Genomic DNA, 19,053 nt, shown 5'->3' with positions numbered 1-19,053 from the left:
ACAAATCAATATATTAAGGATCTATCAGCATGTGTTGCTATGGAAAAACTAACATACATTACTAAAGGAAAGCTGGAAGTTTTTGAAAATATCTGGGGGAGTTTCATGGAGTTTTTGAAACAAAATGTTGGTAATGATCAATAAAGCCAAAGATTGGGGTGGGGGCGGGGCAACTGGAACAAGACTATAAAGTGGAGTAGCCCATGTGATCTTCAAGATTTCTGTACATTATAATTACGGTAACATCTGTATCTTCACTTCTGTTTTAATTACTATGTTTTTATTTACTTGCCTATTCATTTGATGGTATAGTGTATTTGCTGCCAAGACTGACCTTTTTTTTTTTTGATATGTACTGTTTGTTATAATTGAAAAACCCCAATAAAAATATTGTTAAAAAAAATAATAATTATATCATTTAACATACATACTTTTGAGGGTTTTTTTCACCTGCACCAACACAATCATATGTAATCTTGTTAGTCGCTCATGCACATTAACTTAAGTGAGGGTTGAACAAAGGGTGGATGAATAGAAAAGTGAATAACTATAGATAGATGATGATGCATGAAGATTATTTAGTCTCAGCAGTACATTCTTCCAGATGCGCTGATGGCATTTTTGTGCTCTCTCTGTTCCTTATTACGTTTTTATTGCAGCTCTATGTACTGCTGAGAGTTGCGCTTGCCCTGCTGCCAAGTGTTACTGTGACAGAATAGGTTGGTCCCATGAGTTAGCCAGGTGTGACAAAGGAGATGAGTTTGTGAGCTGAGGTTCAGGGATGTGTCTCTGCAGGCCCCCCCATGCCCTCTCCTCACCTTTGCCACCTTTCTCACCTCGGCTCACTCTCTGCTTGGCGCCGGACAGGATGCCCGGCGTGTCGATGATGCTGATACTCTCCAGGACCTGGTTGGGCAGCTGGGCACACTGGAACCTGGCATTCATCAGCGAGAGACAGGAACACTCACACACGCGCTATACAGCACAAGTTGGATTTCACATCTACCCAGGGTCAGTGAGGTCAGATTTGGGTTAAACACTCCCTCAAAAACATGGATGGAAAGAATGTGAATCATGTGAAACGGGGCAATCTGTTATCATAGAAGCAAATGTGATCTAAGGAGCAGATTGGAAGCTGCCCCCTCCACATCCCTCCCCTCCCACTGCAGGCCATTGTGTGGAAGCAGGCCTCTCAATGCTCTGGGCTTCCTGAAGGAAAATGACCACTACTGCCAGAATCAAACAATAAGGCCCGCTAACGATGTGTGGCTTAGAACAACACCAGCACTTCCTGTAGCTTATGAGTTTAACGAGCCCACCGGTTCCCAGAACAGGAAGTCAAAGCAAGAGGAGAGACGCAAACACGCTCACAAACACACCCTGCTGAGGTAGAGAGGGACTCCCCTGGAAAACTGTTGTCAGAACTTTACTGCCTTTTCTGTGGAAACCCATCAACAGGAGCTCTGTGTGTTCCCGTCACTTCTGGCCTGTCTGTTCTGCACATAGCATGTCTCCAGCAACAGACTGGCCTCTATTGTAAAACACATGACTAACATGATTCTGTTACAGTTTACATCAATGGAAAAACATACACATAGAAAACTGGCAGCCCAGACACTAAACAGAGCAAGGGAAAGAACTTGAGTGTTATGTTCCTCTTACAGATTCCCTAAGCTTGCCGAAGTCTGTGACTTCATTTATTTGACTTTACCCGAGGGGCTGTAGAGCCCTCTGACCTTGTCTTTGAACTTGTGCACACTGCAGTTCCCTTCTGAGTACATTAGCTTTCATCACCCTCTCGGGTGATATCGCTCCCTTTCTCCATTTTTCCACAAATAAGGCAAGTGCCTCCCCGCTCTGAAATTTGGCACAGGGACTTGAAATTCCATGGACCGAAAAACTGGCGCACATTTTCTGTTATCTCTCCTTCCCTGCTCTGCTTCCCTCTCAGGGTCCTCTCACACAGTCTCTCCATTTCACACTGTTATCCTTATCTGGCTGGCTCCCTCAGTGGAATCATTACACAATACAGTGTGAACGGAGTCCCTGCACTCACCTGTTGAGGAAGGTGTTTCCAAAGGGGTTAAGCTTGCGGAAGGGCTTGTTGGGGTCGACGATAAGGGCGTTCCCAGGGATGACGCCCTCCACGTCTCCATGCATGATAGCAGTGAAGCAGTCAGTGGTGGGCTCAGGCCCCACCCTGCTCCCGGGAATATCCTGCTCCAGTAAATACCTGTCATTCACAGACGCAGCGGTGCAAGTTAGTTCACTTGCACTGAATAGTACATCTAGAGAGCATTAGTTATAAATTGGGGCAACTTATGTTTTTCACTTGTGATACCTAGATAAACATAGCGATCACACTTTTTTGTAGATTTGTAGATTTTAAGTATTTGATGCTGAGCTGTAATGTCTTACTTGATAAAGGTTGTCTTTCCTGTGGAGTATTGTCCCACAACCAGCACCATAGGCTTGTTATCAAAGTCTGCATCCTCAAGGCTGGGGGAGTGGAAGTCATGGAAACCATAGTACTGCTCCAGAGGCAGCAGCTTCTTACGGTACAGGGACTTGAGCCCCTCTGTCACAGTACGGATAACCTCAGGCGTCTTCTTCACATCTTTCCGCCCCCAACGTGACATATTGATTGACTAATGGAATGCAGGGAACTTCTTAAAAAAAATCAGTGCCTGAGTTGTGTCTCTGTCTATAGCTATATTTCCTGTGGTCGAACCTTGGAAAGCCTTCAGGTGTTTCCTGTATTTATTGTGAACGTTGCTCACTTGTCCTTGGAACCACCTCTGCACACGCTGAAAGGAATGATAGGGCTGATGTTTCGTCTGAAGACCGTCTTCCTCTTTGAAAAGAGTCACCACACTGACTTCTAAAGGTCTCTGAAATATAGACAGAAAAAAAGAAAAGACACGTAGAGATCAATCCAAATGGTAAAAGTGTATTAATGCCCAACCGCTCGGTGATCAAAGTAGACTTAACAGTGCAGTGAAGAGGGGCTGCCCTTGTCTGAACTCATGGATGTGGAATCTGGAGAAAGCTTTAGCCCACAGGAGACTGCAGACATTGTCAGTGCATGCCTGGAAAAAGTTGGTGTTCACTTTGGAAAACACGCAAACCCAGCCCAGCGTCCAGATTTGCATAGGCACAGCTCATTTCTTTACAGTGAAATGAGTAAGACATTCCTTTTTCCCCAGTGGTTCTTCTCAGTGGAACGATAAATGTGTGAATGATTATCAATCGTTCACACAATGAAACAGGGACAGCATAGACCGATCACCACACACAGTGGTAGTCTATACATGCGCAGACACATTCAACCCATTTGTCATGGTCTGTCTGTTTTTTTCTTTTTTCCAACTCTAGATAAGGTATGAAAGGCTTAGTAATATGGCTGTTTGGTGATACAGTCCAAGAGCTCACAGCTGTGTCCCTGCTTATTAGAAGTGGACTGATACAAGGGCAGAAAGATAAGACACACATCAGCAGACATAAACTCATCTGTGGAGAGCTGCTCTCTTACAAATCTCATTTGAACTGAAAGAAAAAACAAACTGCCCAGAGGAGAGAGAGGGCAACAATCCCTGACATGTCACAAGACCAATGAGCAAAGAGTTCTTGTCAAAATGGCGAACTCTGGAGATCTGGAGGACACACATTATATCTAATTTGACCGCCATTACGCAGAAGTGTCATAAAAACTAAGTAATGTACCAGCCATATCATAGGAGTAAGAGTTGATTTACACACTTCCTATGAGTATGAATGGTTTGGGTTAGGCTCTGGGAGTGATTCCCTAAGCTTTAAGGATGGTGGAAAATGCCTTGTGGGTTTGTGCACCACAATTGCAACACAGTTTTGGACTTGGAACAAGAAAGCTAACATTCTAGCCTGCAGGAGCGACTGGAATCCAGGGGAATCATACTTTAGTATCCAAACAAACCAATGGAACAACATTGTTTAAAAGACTGTAAATTTAAGAGTTTACATAAACTTATCTGGTACATTAACTCTACCTCTAAACTGTGATCTGTTGTACTGATGGAATGCCATCAAGACTCCACTTTCCACTGTATCAATCTGGTTATAACTACATTTTAGGTAGAATCTAAAATACAGAAGAACCATTATAGCTATATTTAAATTGAAAAAAGGTATATTTACCAAGTTATTATGGAGAAAGGACAGATTTCTTCAAGCACCTTGTTCTCTCTCTCTCTCTCCTTCTTGTCCTCTGGAGTTTGGAAAATATTTTGATTTGAGGACAGAAAAAAAGTCAGTCTCTTGGAGGAGCTGCTGCTACATGTATGGGTGTACCTCTGTCAGCAAATAGAAACCCTCGGTGGAGTGTCAACGCAGCTAGCTGACTGAGGATCGTTCTTCTCCAGGGTTTAATGTATTTCAGATGAGCTCCAGGTCTGGCATGGGTCCTTACTCTGCTTGCAGAAGGAGCACAGGACAAACACACACACACACACCACACAGAGACTAACTTTCCTCTCTCTCACTGACTTCTCCTCGTTCAATGCACCTCCTCTTCCAGAGATGCCTGGCAGCACTGTGGGCAGCACTAAAACTCCAGTTCAGGGCAGGGATGAGCCGAACTATGGGCAAAGGGTGTGGACCTGCAGGAGGGGGTTGTGAATAAATAATTTGGGTGGAGTCACTTTTTCTACATGACATAATCCCACACACGCATTGTATCTTTGGGCATATTCATGTTATGAGCGATAAACACAACCTTATGATGCAACCTGTGGCTACACATTTCTGTTATGTTTTTTGATTCAAAGTTTTCTGGACTACTTAAACATACTGTAACATCTCAGCATTTACAGACGTGACAGTTTTTCCTCTCATCAGTCTAAACTCCCTTGCTCCTCCCAAACTCTGTGAACCCTGAGGGCACTAAGCACACAGGCCAGCTCTACTTTTCCACTTCCATGCACCACCTGCTGGCTATCTTATAAAGGGCACCAGCCACACCCCCACTACCACCATCTCCTCCTCTCTCCCCCAACTCTAATCATACTTCTCAGTCATCATTAGTCATCCAGTGGAATGTAGCCTGATGATCAGGAATGACTCTCTAAACCGCCAGACAGAAGACCAGAAGACGTGCAACGTTTCATAAAAGAAGCAAGGTTTAATTTACAGTTTTACTAAATGTACATTTCTTTTTAAAAAGTGTCATTATACACAATAAATACAATACAAAATTAATCTGTAATACTATACTTCAAATTCTCTTACGGTCTTTTTGTACATTATTATTGTTCCTTTTTTTCCATTTCAATGCTCTTGCTGTGTTTGTGTTTGAATTGTCCACCAGGCTAAAAAAAAGAAAAGAAAAGAGAACGGCGAGGGAGGCAGGGATAGTGACAGCAAGATGGAACAATCAGACTGAGAACAGAGAAGAAGATCAACAATTAAAGACTGGCCTGCCCCCTGCTGACTGAAATGCATAAAGTCCACACCTGGCATTGTAAGCAACAAGGGGGAGGCGTGGAGGGGGTCTAAAAACATGGACCTGGGAAATCATCCAACATTTGAAACAGAAGAGAATTGAATTTCCTTATTACATGTTCATTTACATCTCGCCGATACAGTACTACAGTTCCCAAGAGCAGCCACAAGGTAAACCACTTCACAATCAAAACAAAACAAAAAAAACAGCTTGCTCAGCATGATACACTTAAAACGAATGTAATGTGTATATGAAAAGCTGGCGTTAAACTGTCTAATGAGGGTGGAGGCTAAACCATTTTGCCATACAAAGCCAAAGAGCAGTTGCTGCACGAGTAGTGAAATTGAGAGACGTGACTTCAGTATTTCCTCTCAACAAATATATTGCTAATTCAGAAGTGACTGTGTATCGTTTAGTAGCATTTATGAGTCCTATTTTTGTTGATATGAAATCTAAACAATAGTCATGCCCTTTGACCTTTAAAATGCAAAAAAGTAACTACTGCTGTTTGCATTTGTAGGGGCAGCATTATGTTTGTGATGATAGGGTCACACTTGGGTAAAGGAAGATATGTATTATGATCTCTGATAGCCTGAACCTGGTTGTATTCCCCTCTGCCTCTCTGAACTGCAGGTGGCCCAGTGAAAGAGAGTTGTTGGGACTTCTGTTTTGAGGAGCTGCCAGGCGCTCATTGGGACACCATAAAAACCAGGAGATGATCCGATGTGGAGGGACTGGCACTCAGGCCACCACGTGATAGGAATGTATGAATACTGGACGTGAAAAGAAAAGATCAAATGAAAGTGAAAAATGGAGAACAATAACCTCTGACAATTTCATCTTATTACTTGAGCATGATTGAGAGAACACATACAAACACCACGCATCTTCACGTCTGATGCTATCCACCAAGACAACACAGTATTACCTCCAACCCCATTCTTACTCTATCCATCCAGGGTGTGAGTCAGGCTGTAAACGACAAAGAAATGTCTGGACAATTCAAATGGACAAACAAAGCCAACACAGCTTGGCAGAGTACAGTGATACTGTTTTCTCACAGTGCCCTCCTTCCCTTCCCCACATCTGTCTGTCAGTCAGTGCCCTTTGTCAGTCTGTCCTTGGGCTGAGGGGCTGTTATCTGCTTTGAGTCTGGGGCACCAGGCTGCCGTTGTGGCCGCGGCCACCGACCTGAGGGTGCTGGGCCAGGGAGGAGGATGAGGAAGTAGAGGAAGAGGAGGGCGGGACTGAGGGTCTGTGGGATGAGGCTGCAGAGCCCCCTGGGCGCTGGCTTTGGTGCTGGTGGGGCCTGCCGCTGCCCCCTTTAAGGTGGTGCCCGCGGGCAGAGGGCCCCTGCTGTAGGTTGAGGATGCTGTCGATGGCACACTGCAGGTGCTCATTCAGAGAGTCGTCCGGAGGGCTGCCGCTGGAGAAGCTGGCGTTATCCATGTCAGGGGAATCTGACTTGCAGCGTTTGGCAGGAAGCGAGGAGTCTCTTGTGCAGGAGGACTCTGGAGAGGGAGGCCCAGGGGCATGCTGGTCCATTCTAAATGTTCCACCTGCCCTCTGCCTGTTTTTTCCACTCGCCCTCTTGTATTGACTTATATCAGTCTCTTTGTCTGTGTGCTGCTCCTCTTTTTCCTTTGCCTCCTCTTTGTCTGGGAGGTGTGGGAGATGATGATGTTGTGTCGTTTTGATACCACGGTTAAACACCACCTCCACCTGCTCCAGCCCCTGCATGGCACTCCCTAGTCTGCCCCCTTCATGGCTAGACTCGGTGTGCGAGGCCTCCCTGCCTCTTTTCTCCACCTTCACACTGGCTATCACCGTACGCTCTGAGGAAGGAGATGAGGCCTCGGGCCTGGGGGGTGAGGGTGTGGGTCTGGGGTAGGACAGGCTCTCGTCTCCTCCCCCTGGGACACCTGGTCGGACCCGGGGACTAATATTTTCCCGGTAGGTCTTTCGGAGGGGGAGGCGACAGGTGGTCTGTGGGGGCGTGGCAGTGGAGGCTGGATTGCGTTTGACCCCACCCACATCGTGGTGCTCTAACGTTCCATTCATCTGAGTGGAGGAGGAGGAGGATATTGAGGAGGTTGACGACGACCATGTGTGAGGTGAAGAGGAAGAGGAGGATGGGGCTGTGCTGGGGGGAGCGGTGCCTCTCAGTGGAGGGTTGGACTGAGTGGTTGCTATGGTGACCGATGATGAGGAAGAAGCAGTGCATGCTGGGGACTGAGTTCTGATGACAGTAGTAGGAGGAGTTGCTACTGGGCGGGCCTTTGGGTGTGGCACAGCAGCTTGGGGTTGGGATTGGGGCTGAGTCTGAGGCTGGGATGCAGACTGGCTGCTCTGCTGAGGTTGAGGTGTGTGGACTGGGTCTAAGGCAGTGTTGTGGACCACCTTACCGAATCCCGTTTGATCCTGCTTGATCTTCAGCTTCAGGCCGATTCGCCTGCGGGCCTCGTAGGTCTTGATAGGCGGCTTGCTGGTTCGCTGGGGGAGAGCATCGTCATCGTCGGCTGCTCGAGAGGTAAAGGAGGAGGAGGAGGAGGAGAAAGAGGAGGATGCGGTTGGAGCACGGCTGAAGGAGGAGCTCTGATTGGCGGGTTCAGCCACTAGCCTGCTCCCTGCAGCAGGGGCTGGAGGACAGCTGCTGGACCAGGACACAGAGGCTCCCCCTCCACCCTGCTTTATCACCAGTTTGGTAGGGGGGAAGGGGGCTGGGGAGGGTGCTGGAGCTGGAGCAGGAGTAGGGGTGGGTGCTGGAGTAGGGTTTGGAGCAACGCTAGGAAGGGGGGCCGGGGCAGGACCTGCAGGTGCTGGAGCAGGGGCAGCTGCTGCTACCCCACCGCTCACTGAGCTGGGCTCAACAGAAGACGGCTGCTGTTGGGATGAAACAGCTACACTCTCCAACATGCGTGCATTTGCCACATACTCCTCTGCAATGACAGAAAGAGAGATTTGTCATTAGCAAACACCCAATGTAGACCAAGGCAGCTGAAAATACAGGTGAAGAAGTAAGAGAGAGGGGCAGCGTACCTGGTCTCTCCTTGGCCAATATCCTGTCCTGACTCAAAGCGATCTTCTCCTCCTGAATGAACATCCGGTCGATCATCACCATCTCTGCCGAGGGGCCCAGTCTCTGCTCGGGTTCAAACCCCACACACCGTCAGTTCGAAATCAATTCAGGGGGAGGGAGAAAACTAAAGGGCCTAATCTGAGAATGCTGGTTCATAAACTTACCTTTGATTCTGCAAAGAGCAGATAGCGATATTTATCCAGCATGGCCTGGGTCCTTTTCAACAGCTGGCAGGAGACACTCTCAAATTCATCATCCACTGCACAGAGTAAGGGATGAAAATGTTAATGGAAATCATAAAATTGGGATTAGGGCATCATAAGATTGTACTTCAGCTATACTGGAGGATATGGAGTGGGTTACCTCTTTGATAGTCTTGAGAGGAGTTGGCAGTGCCCTGGTAGAGATGGTAAGGCAGCAGTCTGTGCAGTGAGTCCTCAAAGGAGTGGAAAGGAGCACTGTAGTTTGGGTGAAGCACTGAGCCCTGCTGTTTCCTCAGTTGCTCTAGCATCCTACAGAAAGATGTGTAAAACATATAAACCATTTACAAAGATTTGACCCCATTAAGAGTAATCTCCAAATAACCCTCTTGAATGACTGCAACACATACCTGGCTTCTTTACTGGGCTCTGCACTGAAAGGCATCTTCATTGTTGCTGTCTGTAACGTGAGCAAAAGATAACACCGCTTAAATCGATAACACCGTTTTAAACACTCAGGTTGATGGTTCAATTTTGGATGCAGTTTTGAAAGACCTCATAAATGTGTATAGGCAGTGCAGTGAGGTATATGGGTATCCCCTTACCTGTGTTTGTACCGGAGCAGGGGGCTGTGGAGCAGGCATTTGGGTCAGACCTGCCGCCATTACCTGTATCTGCATCCCACCTTTCCCCAGAGCCATCCCTCCAACTGAGCTGATCACTCCTGGCTTTGGCTGAACCTGTGGGGCCAGTAGAAAAAGGAGTTACAGAAGGATTAAATCAAAAAACGCAAACAAAACTATGTCTGTGCACTTCAATATTGAATGGTGGGAAAGATTAGAGAACGGTTAGCACATTATGCACAATAATCATCATTTACACCCCAGAAATGTGGGGCTTTCATCTGCAAAAAATTCATTGGCTTTGTAACGCTACCCACCTGTGCAGGCTGGGTAAGGCTAGCTGGAGTGACAGTCTGATTCACCAGTGCTCCGCCTGGTCCTTGGGCTCCTGAGAATACCTGTAAGTCACTTGATGCTACAACAAGAGGAAACAAACCATTATGAGGAAGGAACACTTCAAGGAACATTCAGAGGACTGTTTGTTTTGTGTTTACTGTGCCTAACCTGTGACAGGAGTCTTGACCAGCACTGATGTCTGCTGCAACACCGGGGGAAGCTGAGCAGGCGTGCCAGCACTGGCTGATGATGATATCACCACTTTTTCAACAGGCACATCTTGCTGGGAGCTGAAGTGACCAGTGGCCAGAGCTTGAGGCTGAGGCTGAGGCAGAGGCTGAGCAGGCTGCTTGGCCTGCAATAGTATGTTCTGCTGGACCTGAAAGAAGACCAGGTCAGTTTATCAAGCTCTTTGGCCGAGATGCACCGATCAGGTTTTCTGGGCTGATTCCAATTGCTGATTTTTTAACAGTGTGATTGGCTGATCACTGCTCTGATCTTTGAAATGATGTGTTTTACCAAGACTTTCTAATAACAATGGCACATCTCATAAAAATGCACAAAAGCATAAATAGTAAAATTCCAATATAGCACTGAACAGATTGTACTTACAGCTACATGACATAACTGCCCTATGCATGTGTAAATAAATCATAGGTTTAATCCAAATACAAGTAATTATAAGTTAGTGTGCTTGATGACTGAGGTGCTTACTCACCTACTGCCACTGGTAGTGCAGGGAAAGTTTTTCTTTGCGGCAGCATAGGCTCTGCCTTCTGTCCAATATATTAAACCGTTTCTAATCTATGATCATAGGCTGTGATATTCACCGCACACACACTGGCACTGCATACATTACTTACTGCAATAGCCTGATCTGTATCAGATATTATGAAAACTTGCCAAATGGACGACATGCCTACGCATCTAACGTTCTGCTGACAGCCGCAAATTGGCTCATACTTTTTATGGCATACACTCCATCGCCTTCCTGATCTGGCAAATTACTAAAAAACTTTTTTTTTTTATCGTGCATTTGAAACAGTGATCAGCCATGACCTATTTAGAATGTTTATCGGCAGATCACGATCGGTGGCCAATTAGTCAGGCAGCCCTACAAAAAGTAATCCACAAAGCAGGAAGGTGGAAAACAAAAAATAAATATCCAAATACACAAAGTTATTATATTTATACCTGTATACTCACATTGCATTTTGCACTGATAAGCAACCTTTTATTGCAGTATATGGAGCTACTCATTTACCGTCTCGTTTTGTTAACTGATGTTTGTATGCTATATGTCGGGGAATTATCGGTTTGATCACACTTTTATGAATTTTTAACTTTGTTGCCTGCAAATCAAATTTCTCTTAGGGGATAATGAAGTTTGAACTGAATTGGGACAATACCTGGTGCAGCTTGTCTAGCAGCTGTTTCTGTTGAGGCGAGGGCTGGGTGATGCCTGACAGCGTCTGAATTTGCGCCCCTACTAATTGCAGATGGTGCTGCTGCTCTGCCGTCAGGCCCGGGAGGGGAACCTGGGCTTTCACTACGGCACTGGCAGGGGCGCTGACAATGGGCGCGGTGAACTGGTGCTGTGCAGGCGGAGCTGACGGGGGCTTTGGAGAATGTGACATAGGAGGCATATCTTGCTGGAAGGGAGCGGGCTGAGAGGCAGGCCGTGTCTGAGTCTGAAGCTGGACTTGAATGTGAGCCTGCTGGGACTGCGTCTGCTGAGGCTGGCTTTGAGGAGCCGGTTGGGGGGACCCGGGGATTTGGTTATGGACAATGAAGAGTGAGGGGTGAGACGAGGGCGTGCATGAGCGGGAGGGAGTTTGAGACTGGGGCTGAGGCTGAGAGGGAGGACGAGACTGCTGTTGATGGTGTGGTGACTGGATCTGCTGGCTCAGAGTAAGAGGAGACTGAGAGGGCTGGGGACTGTCTGCCAGCGGGGGCGCTGCGGCGTGAGTGGTCAAGACCGGTGAGGGAGACATGCTCTGGATCTTCAAGGGCTGTTGATGTCCGCTGGAGGGTACCTGAACAGGTGGAATCACAATATACTGATATATAATCTTTGGCCGCCAAAATTCATACGCTTTAAGTTGGAAAAAAGTATTTCATACAAGAATGCTAACAATATTTCAAAATGGGAAGAAAATAGGACATGAAGCACGAAATCACACACAACTAGCAGTTCTGCATGCATATATAGTAAATATCACTACAGTACAAAGTTCAAGTGTTGCCATTAGCTATAAAACTACACAAATGTGGGTAAAACAACACCAAACAACACAAAAGCAAAGTAGTAGACTTTAAAATCTAGTAGTTGCTTATATGAGTGGTAGAAGCCCATTGATTTTGTCCAGTGTCTGAGGAGGATTACATATAAAAAGGGAGCAATGATCATTTGGCGAGCCAAAAGAAAACAGTTGACACAAGCAAGAAGTCAAGATCTGCGGGCCTGTGATGGTAGAGTAGAAGGTGATCTGAAGACTTCAGGGAAGGGGGGGGGGAGCGGGTAATTTGGTTTGGGGGTCGTTACACTGGTCAGACTAGTAGTTACAAGGGGTAGTGTAAGTGTAAGCACGGGGTGTAGCTGAAGAGTCTTAATGAGAAGTGCAGGGTTGAGGAGTGTGGATTAATTGACTATGGGTAGATGAAAATGGCAGTCATTGGTCACTAATGCAGTTGATGAAGGTGAGTCGACTGAACATGATCAAGCAGAGTGTTAGTCAAGAGGTGAAGTTGCACTCTTGGATGGCTCTTCTATGAGGCATGAGCATGTTCCATTATATTTGTTACAAAATATAGTTTTGGATGAAAAACATGGCATAACCCAAATTAGTGAAACAATTAATGATAAACTTTAGTTAGAAAAAGAAAGAGCAGGCACTTACTGTGGATTTGCCAACACAGAATTCTATGGAGATGCATACAGCTAAACATTAAAATATCACAGTGGCCAACACACATTATTATGGACAGCTGGAATGATCATGCTTTTACAAGTAACGAAATGATGTTACAAACCCACAGAAGGTGCAAACAAACAAGGAGGAATTTTTGAGCGTAGGAATTGCATAGCACTTGTGATAGCAATGGAAGAAATGGCTAGTGCAGAAGAGAAGTACAGAGCAGGAATGGAGAAAGGTAAGATTGCTGGAACCAACAATGCCCTAACGCAGTGGCGGCAGCAGCAGCAACAAGTGGGTGGGGCTTAACATAAAGGGGCAATTCTACCTGCTTTACCACTGCTGTCATGTGGGAGGGGCCGGGGGAGGGGCTGTGGCTCTGACCCACCCGAGAGTCAGCTAATTGGCTGTCATGGACTGAGGGGGCCGGAGCAGTGATGCTGTTGCTGCTGACGATAACAGACGCTGGTACGCCCACAGAGGGGGTTGAGTCATTCTCTGTTTGGCGGTGCTGCTCCTGATACCAGTACATTTACCAATTCAGGACGAGGGAGGGAGGGAGGAAGGGGATTGGAGGGAAGGGGGAGTAAAATAGTAAACCAAAGAGGTCAGACCAAGATATCACTCCGTGCATGTTATCTTTTTTTTTTTTTTTAGCCAATGTTAACTGTACACAATCAAAGTAAACATGCAAAGAGTGGAACACTGACCTGTTGCAGGAACATTTGAAGAGACTCCTGGCTCAGGATCATGCTGGAGCCCTGGTTGGTGAACAGCACCCTTCCTGGGCTGTGCTGGACCTGAGGGGCCAGCCCCACCGCTGTCACAGAGGAAGAGGTGGACACAGACATGGACGGAGAGGAACAGGGGACCGAGCTTGGCGTGGAAACAGTGGGAGCTGGTTGCATGGCGAGGATGGAGGACTGTGGTACGTGCTGCTGAGTGGGATGAGCAGCCTGGTCTGTGGAGCTTCCCAACACGGTGACACACTCTCCAGACTGTCCCTGGGCCATGGCTGCTGCACCTGTGCTGCTGCTGCTGGGGACCCCACCAGCCTGGGGCTGAAGGGCTGGCTGAAGGCTGACTGCAGGACTCAGCCCCTCCACCTGACTCAGCATGGTCAGGGAGTTCTGGATGGGCATGCCCTGGATGACTGTCTGGGCATGACCTGAGACAGGGTGGCTCTGGGTCTGGCTCTGACTCTGAGCCAGTGAGACAGGCATCTGAAAGAGGGTTGGTGGGCCCATCTGGCCAGACTGGAGCTGGATGGATCCAGAGAGGATGTGGGCGGCCCCAGGGTGGCCCTGTGAGGTCAACACCTGGCCCAAGTTGATATTCTGGTTCGCAGCTAGGATCTGGTTGGCAATGAGCTGTCCACCAGGACCCTGACTGGTTATGATGTGGCCCCCAGGGTGCTGGGTCAGGATCTGCCCGCCTGCCTGTAGCTGCGGCAGGAGAAATTGGTGGTTCTGACCTTGCAGAACGGTCTGGGAGGGAATGACGATGCTGCCTTGTTGGTTTAACAAGTGCACACTGAGGGGCTTGCCAGATGGTTGCGCTGCTTGCTGCTTGAATAGGGCTTGTTGGAACTGAGGGCCTTGTGATGTAGCTTGTGTACTCAGGACAACATTGGAGCCTGGCTTTCCTGTCAGGAAGGCTACATTCTGAGCAGCAGAAGCGGGGATTTGCTGCAGCCCTAGAGCCTTGTTGGCATCATTTTGCAGGGAGTGGGGTGCTGGCTGTGGCGGCTGCTGCTGCTGTTTGAAGAGTTTGGGTTGGATGGCTCCCCCCTGAGGAGGTTTGGGCTGAATGGGTGTTGGTGTACGTTGGATGATGACGTTCTGCATGATTTGGCCTTGAGTTTGTGTTTGGGGTCCAATTCCTGTACTTAGAGAGGTGCTGCCAAAGCCCACAAGCCCAGCAGGAGCAGTCATTGTGCCACCACTGCTGCTGTTTGTGCTACTGACACAAACGGCCGGTCCATTTAAAGCTGGAGATCCCAAAGTGGCTTTGCCACCTTGGATCAGAAGTCCACCTCCAGAGCTGAGAACTGAGCCGCCAAGCCCAGCCTGAGTCCCTGCACCTGATACCTCTGGCCCAGACTGGTGCAGCTGGTAACCACCCATGGCTTTAGCCAGGATTGGCTGCCCAGACTGGTTGATAGTCATGACTGTGGGCTGGCCCACAACCTGAATCTGTCCAATACCCAAATGTCCAGACTGACTTCCATTAGGAAGAGCTTGGAGACTTGAAATGGGTTGAAGAGTCACATTTCCCAGGCCCACAGGCTGCATAAATGGTTGAACACTAATGGTCTTGTTCATGACCTGGGGTTGAAGCTGCAGGCCCTGGTGAGCCAGCACTGACCCCAGCATGTCAGCTGTGGCATTGGGAGGAGTAGCAGTGGAGCTAGGGCCTGACCCAGGGAAGATTGCTGCTGCTCCTCCAACACCAACTCCTATGCCTACACCAACAGCAGCGCCTCCAGCCCCAGAGAGGCTGGCATCAGGCAGCGTCTGAACCACCTGTGTAAGGCCTGGAATCCCAAAGGAGCCCAGGTCCAGCTCAGCCTCGGCCTCCTGCAGGCTTTGCTCTGTGATGTTGGCTTCAGCCAAACTCTGCTGCAGGATGTCACATGGCTCGTGATTTGTCCCAATGCCATTGCTCCCGCCTTCACCACCTGGGGATCCTCCCAGGATGTCATCATCCTCCAGGAAGTCCAAGTCCACACTGACTCTGGGCAGGCCTGCCGGCTCACTGGCCGACAGCTGGACTGTGGGCTGGACCTCTGGAACATGGCCCTAGAAGAAAGGGAGGAAGGAAGAAAAGTGAAACCAGGTGATGGATGAATTTTGATGATGAGATGGGATGGAGTATAACTGCCTGAACATAGAGATGTTGACTTAACAGGCCCCACAAAAACCTTTGAGGTCACATCATAGCCGATCAAAGCTTGAAGAGTATAGATGTGTGTTAGTGGAAAGGGAGGGTGTTGGGAGATGCATGCTACATACATGGATAGAAAACAGAAGGAAGGGGATTGGGGGATTTTACTCACCCCAGTGGTAGAGAAGAACGAGCTGGAGGGGTCACTCGAACCATCCAAAAGGTCGTCAGTGTCCAACTACAGACACACCCACCCAGGATAGGACAGACAGAAACCAAAGGCACCCAAACCAGCAGGCAAAAGCAACCAGGACAGAGAAACAGACGGACCATCAAACAGAGGAGGGTAAAGAAAGGACAGTACACAAACCAGAGAACCAGCGGAAAGATAAGGGATAGAGGGGCAAAAGAATGGGAATAACAGAGTTGGGAAGCGTTAGTATTAGCATCTCTCTTTTTGTGAATTAGCCTAATAAAGGGGGAAGGCAGGCTGAAACCATAAAAAGTGCACTCAAAAAGCAAAGACGACCATAAGCAGAGAGAGCCCATTGAGAGTAGAACAGAAAATCAGCAGGGAGGGACGTGGTTTGAAGGGTGCATCAAAGCGTAATCTGTGAGCGACTGGAATACGTCATGTGAGCCCCAGCAAAAATACGCAGAATAAAGACTCCCTCGTCATGTCAGTTACAAACAAGTGTTGTAACTGTAAATCATAAACCCAGTGGATGCGACTTCTTCCACTACAATATCTCTCATACTCACATGGGACTCAGATCCATGAAGAAAGTCATTGAGAGCTTCTGGGTCACTGCGGGAGAAAGTAGTATGATTCAGACGGGTGCAGGAAATGACTGAGGAGATGACTGAACAACCCATCCAAATATCACACTGCTCTTGCACCGCCTGAACAATGACTTACCAAATTACATCTAGCAGGCACCTGCCGTCTTCATCATCCATGACAACTGCAAAAGATGAAAAATGTTCCAGAGTTCAACAAAGACAAAGGATTAGCCTACTTCTTTCATAATACTTAAACTCCACATGGGTATATAAAAATTTAAAAAAGAACACAAACAAAACTAAATATACCCCACCCCTAAACAAAAAACCCTGAATAATGTCAACTATGTGTACATTAAGTTACATTGTTATTTGGACAAGCGCACAAGGGCCGTTTGATATTTTGACTCCATACTCAATACTTTGGTTAAATGGCACCAGGAGGTTTGAGTGTAGACTGATAGCTGTATTTTGACTGGATTTTGAGCCATATCTGATAAACAATTAAAGAACTGCAGCCTGTTTTCACATGGTCCTCTATCTCAAGGTGCCATAGAGTATTGGTACAGAGTAGTCATTTTTAATATGGAGTCAGACATTGGGCTAATATGGTGTACAACAATATGATGCATGCCATTTGGTGGATTCTTTTATCCAAATCTCCGTACAATACCACGATCGCAGGCATTTTTAGCATGGGAGGTCCACTGTGTCCAAAGTTAGTGCCATTTTCTACCCACTAACCTGTACAGGATCACCAAAGTCTTCTGTAGCCCATAAATATCCCCAACTTCCAGATTGTCATTCCAGCCTTTTCAATATTGCGGAGAACTAAGCTGTGACTCTAAATTACCCTGAAGCAGCATGGACTACATTGTTGGCTAAATGCGTCCAAGTTAATCAGAATGTGAGTTGTCAAACCAGCTTCAAATCAAGATGCAACAGAGTTTAAAGAAATAAGTACCTTCATTTATTTTTTCTCCCTACCAATTCCATCACAGTCCATCTAGAGAGCCTGCAGTTCTTTCAACTCGCCTTCAGATATGGCTGAAAATATTATCAAATTAAAGCTAAGAGTGTGCAGTTTAATCTCATAATCCTTGTGCTTTCCACATTCAAATTATGAGTCCTGAAACAAATCATTCTACAGTGTACTGCTGTCCAAACATTCACGGAGCTCGCTGTGGGTCTTGTGTGCAAGCAGAGGGGCAAGGCAGAAAGGCTGATGGACATAACCCCATTTTATCTTTGTAAACAATTACTGCGATGAGGTTCTCAGATGAAAAAAAAAGCAATCAAAACTCACATTTATACACGTAAACCCATCTTCTTCACTGGTGGGAACAGGACATCTTTTATATAACCAATAACAAGCACTTCTATTGCTGTTACGGAGTCTTGTCATGAGATCAAGCAGCAGAGATGTTACACATCAAGGAGCAGCGGATCGCAATAGACAACAAACTGAAAACGCGCGTTTTTCGCCAGTCTGACAAGATTTTGGGTGCGGGCGCTTGCTGTATTTACCACAAGGTTCAACAACAGTGTAGAGTAGTTTCAGTAGCACAAACACGAGTCACCTAAATTTGTGATACACGATAGAGGCTATAAAGGGAGCGTATCCCCGGTTGCCGCTCTAAAAAGGCAGCGATCGTAGCCATTACTCGGTCACAGCAGAAGCAGTGCGCAGGATATGAATGGAGACACTGCAAGCGGCTTGCTACAAGCTAGCTGGTGTTTTCAAATAGCTTTGCATGCATATTTTACCAGTTCATCAAAATCCGTAGTATTTTCTGGCCACATAACTGACAAAATGTTTCAAATTGATGAGATAATAGATTTCTACGGTCTGTTTCTCCTCTGTTTTCGGCATTTTGATGCATCTGGATTGAATTTCGTTAGCCTAGCTGGTTAGCCTGCTAAGCTAGCCAGCTATCAACAATATTCAGACGTACAGCTAGCTAATGCCTTTGACATTCAAAACAAACCACCGTGTGACATAATCAAATCACTTGTATTGCACAGCAGCAACTCATTTCAACTAAGACAACACGGTATTGTTTGCTAAGAAGTGTGGACGCAATTGCGTAGCAAGCTATCTATCTCTCCTTGCAAGCAAAATATGAGTTAATGTTGGAATACTCTTGGATCAGGGGGGTATGCTTGGGAATTCGGTGGAAAATGACCAGGTTTGCCTGGTCATGCAGGACTGTGGCATTCTGATTACGGCAGATGTGGAGTTTGCGACCCCTTTGCAGTATGCAAATATTGCAGCTTTATTACAGTTATTCGGATTAATAGAGAAATTGCTACATTGTAACAAACTCACCCGAGACGATAGAGGTGCAGGCAGCGCGGGGTCTCCAGGACAGCCTCGCACGGGCTGCTGTACAGGACCCAACTACAGGCAGGAAACAGGAGACCTCTCCTTCGCCTGATTAAAACCTGGGCTTCGTCAGTATGCTTTACTTTAGCAAGCTGTAATTCCACGAAATTTGCGGTTTTGTACGGTGCAGTGAAAAATATATTAGCCCCTGTCTGTCTTAATTTTAAACATTAGTCACACTGAATTTGGTCAGATCATTTTTGTGATATGTAGTCGTTAAAGAGGAAGAGAAAAAATAACAACAGAGGAAGCACCAACTTTGTTGTCATTTTTTTCTGTTTGGTGTGCACTGTAATGTAATCAAACATGCAATCTTCAGGTGCAAAAAACGAATACCCCAAATTAACTTAACCCAGTTAAAGGTGTAAT

General features: G+C 46.8%; 2 protein-coding genes across 2 annotated transcripts; both read right to left on the bottom strand.

Annotated features, from left to right (window-relative positions):
- Positions 1 to 818: 818 nt before the first annotated feature.
- LOC139648347 (EH domain-containing protein 2-like) lies at positions 819 to 4,569 on the bottom strand (the record flags this gene model as incomplete). Its single annotated transcript, XM_071524425.1, has 4 exons — positions 4,327 to 4,569; positions 2,419 to 2,891; positions 2,057 to 2,233; positions 819 to 934 (listed from the first exon to the last, which is right to left on the bottom strand). Coding segments are annotated over exons 2-4 (514 nt in total), but the record flags the coding sequence as incomplete, so codon positions are not given.
- Positions 4,570 to 5,166: 597 nt separating this feature from the next.
- On the bottom strand, positions 5,167 to 16,475 carry LOC139648350 (BRD4-interacting chromatin-remodeling complex-associated protein-like). The gene is made up of 14 exons (XM_071524428.1): positions 16,435 to 16,475; positions 16,278 to 16,323; positions 15,688 to 15,753; positions 13,340 to 15,430; positions 12,958 to 13,146; positions 11,124 to 11,750; positions 9,883 to 10,093; positions 9,696 to 9,793; positions 9,361 to 9,495; positions 9,166 to 9,215; positions 8,919 to 9,067; positions 8,720 to 8,814; positions 8,516 to 8,618; positions 5,167 to 8,415 (listed from the first exon to the last, which is right to left on the bottom strand). The coding sequence occupies exons 1-14, from the start codon at positions 16,473 to 16,475 to the stop codon at positions 6,614 to 6,616; spliced, it is 5,703 nt and encodes a 1,900-aa protein (XP_071380529.1). The 3' UTR covers positions 5,167 to 6,613.
- Positions 16,476 to 19,053: the final 2,578 nt, after the last annotated feature.

The sequence above is a fragment of the Centroberyx affinis genome, unplaced genomic scaffold (assembly GCF_046629955.1).
Source record: "Centroberyx affinis isolate AG114_WGS23_722 - 3 ecotype Tasmania unplaced genomic scaffold, CSIRO-AGI_Caff_v1 ptg001197l_1, whole genome shotgun sequence".
In the NCBI taxonomy this organism is placed as follows: Eukaryota; Metazoa; Chordata; class Actinopteri; order Beryciformes; family Berycidae; genus Centroberyx; species Centroberyx affinis.
Note: the sequence above shows the minus strand (reverse complement) of the source record. Positions and strands in the feature narration are given on the sequence as shown.

Excerpts from the sequence above, each read along its gene's own strand:
- LOC139648350 (XM_071524428.1), bottom strand. The coding sequence starts at position 16,475 with ATGGATGATGAAGACGGCAGGTGCCTGCTAGATGTAATTTG. Across the intron at positions 15,754-16,277 it reads TTCATGGATCTGAGTCCCAT|TTGGACACTGACGACCTTTT; the intron begins GTGAGTATGAGA and ends GTGTGTCTGTAG. Across the intron at positions 8,619-8,719 it reads TGCTCTTTGCAGAATCAAAG|AGACTGGGCCCCTCGGCAGA; the intron begins GTAAGTTTATGA and ends GAACCCGAGCAG.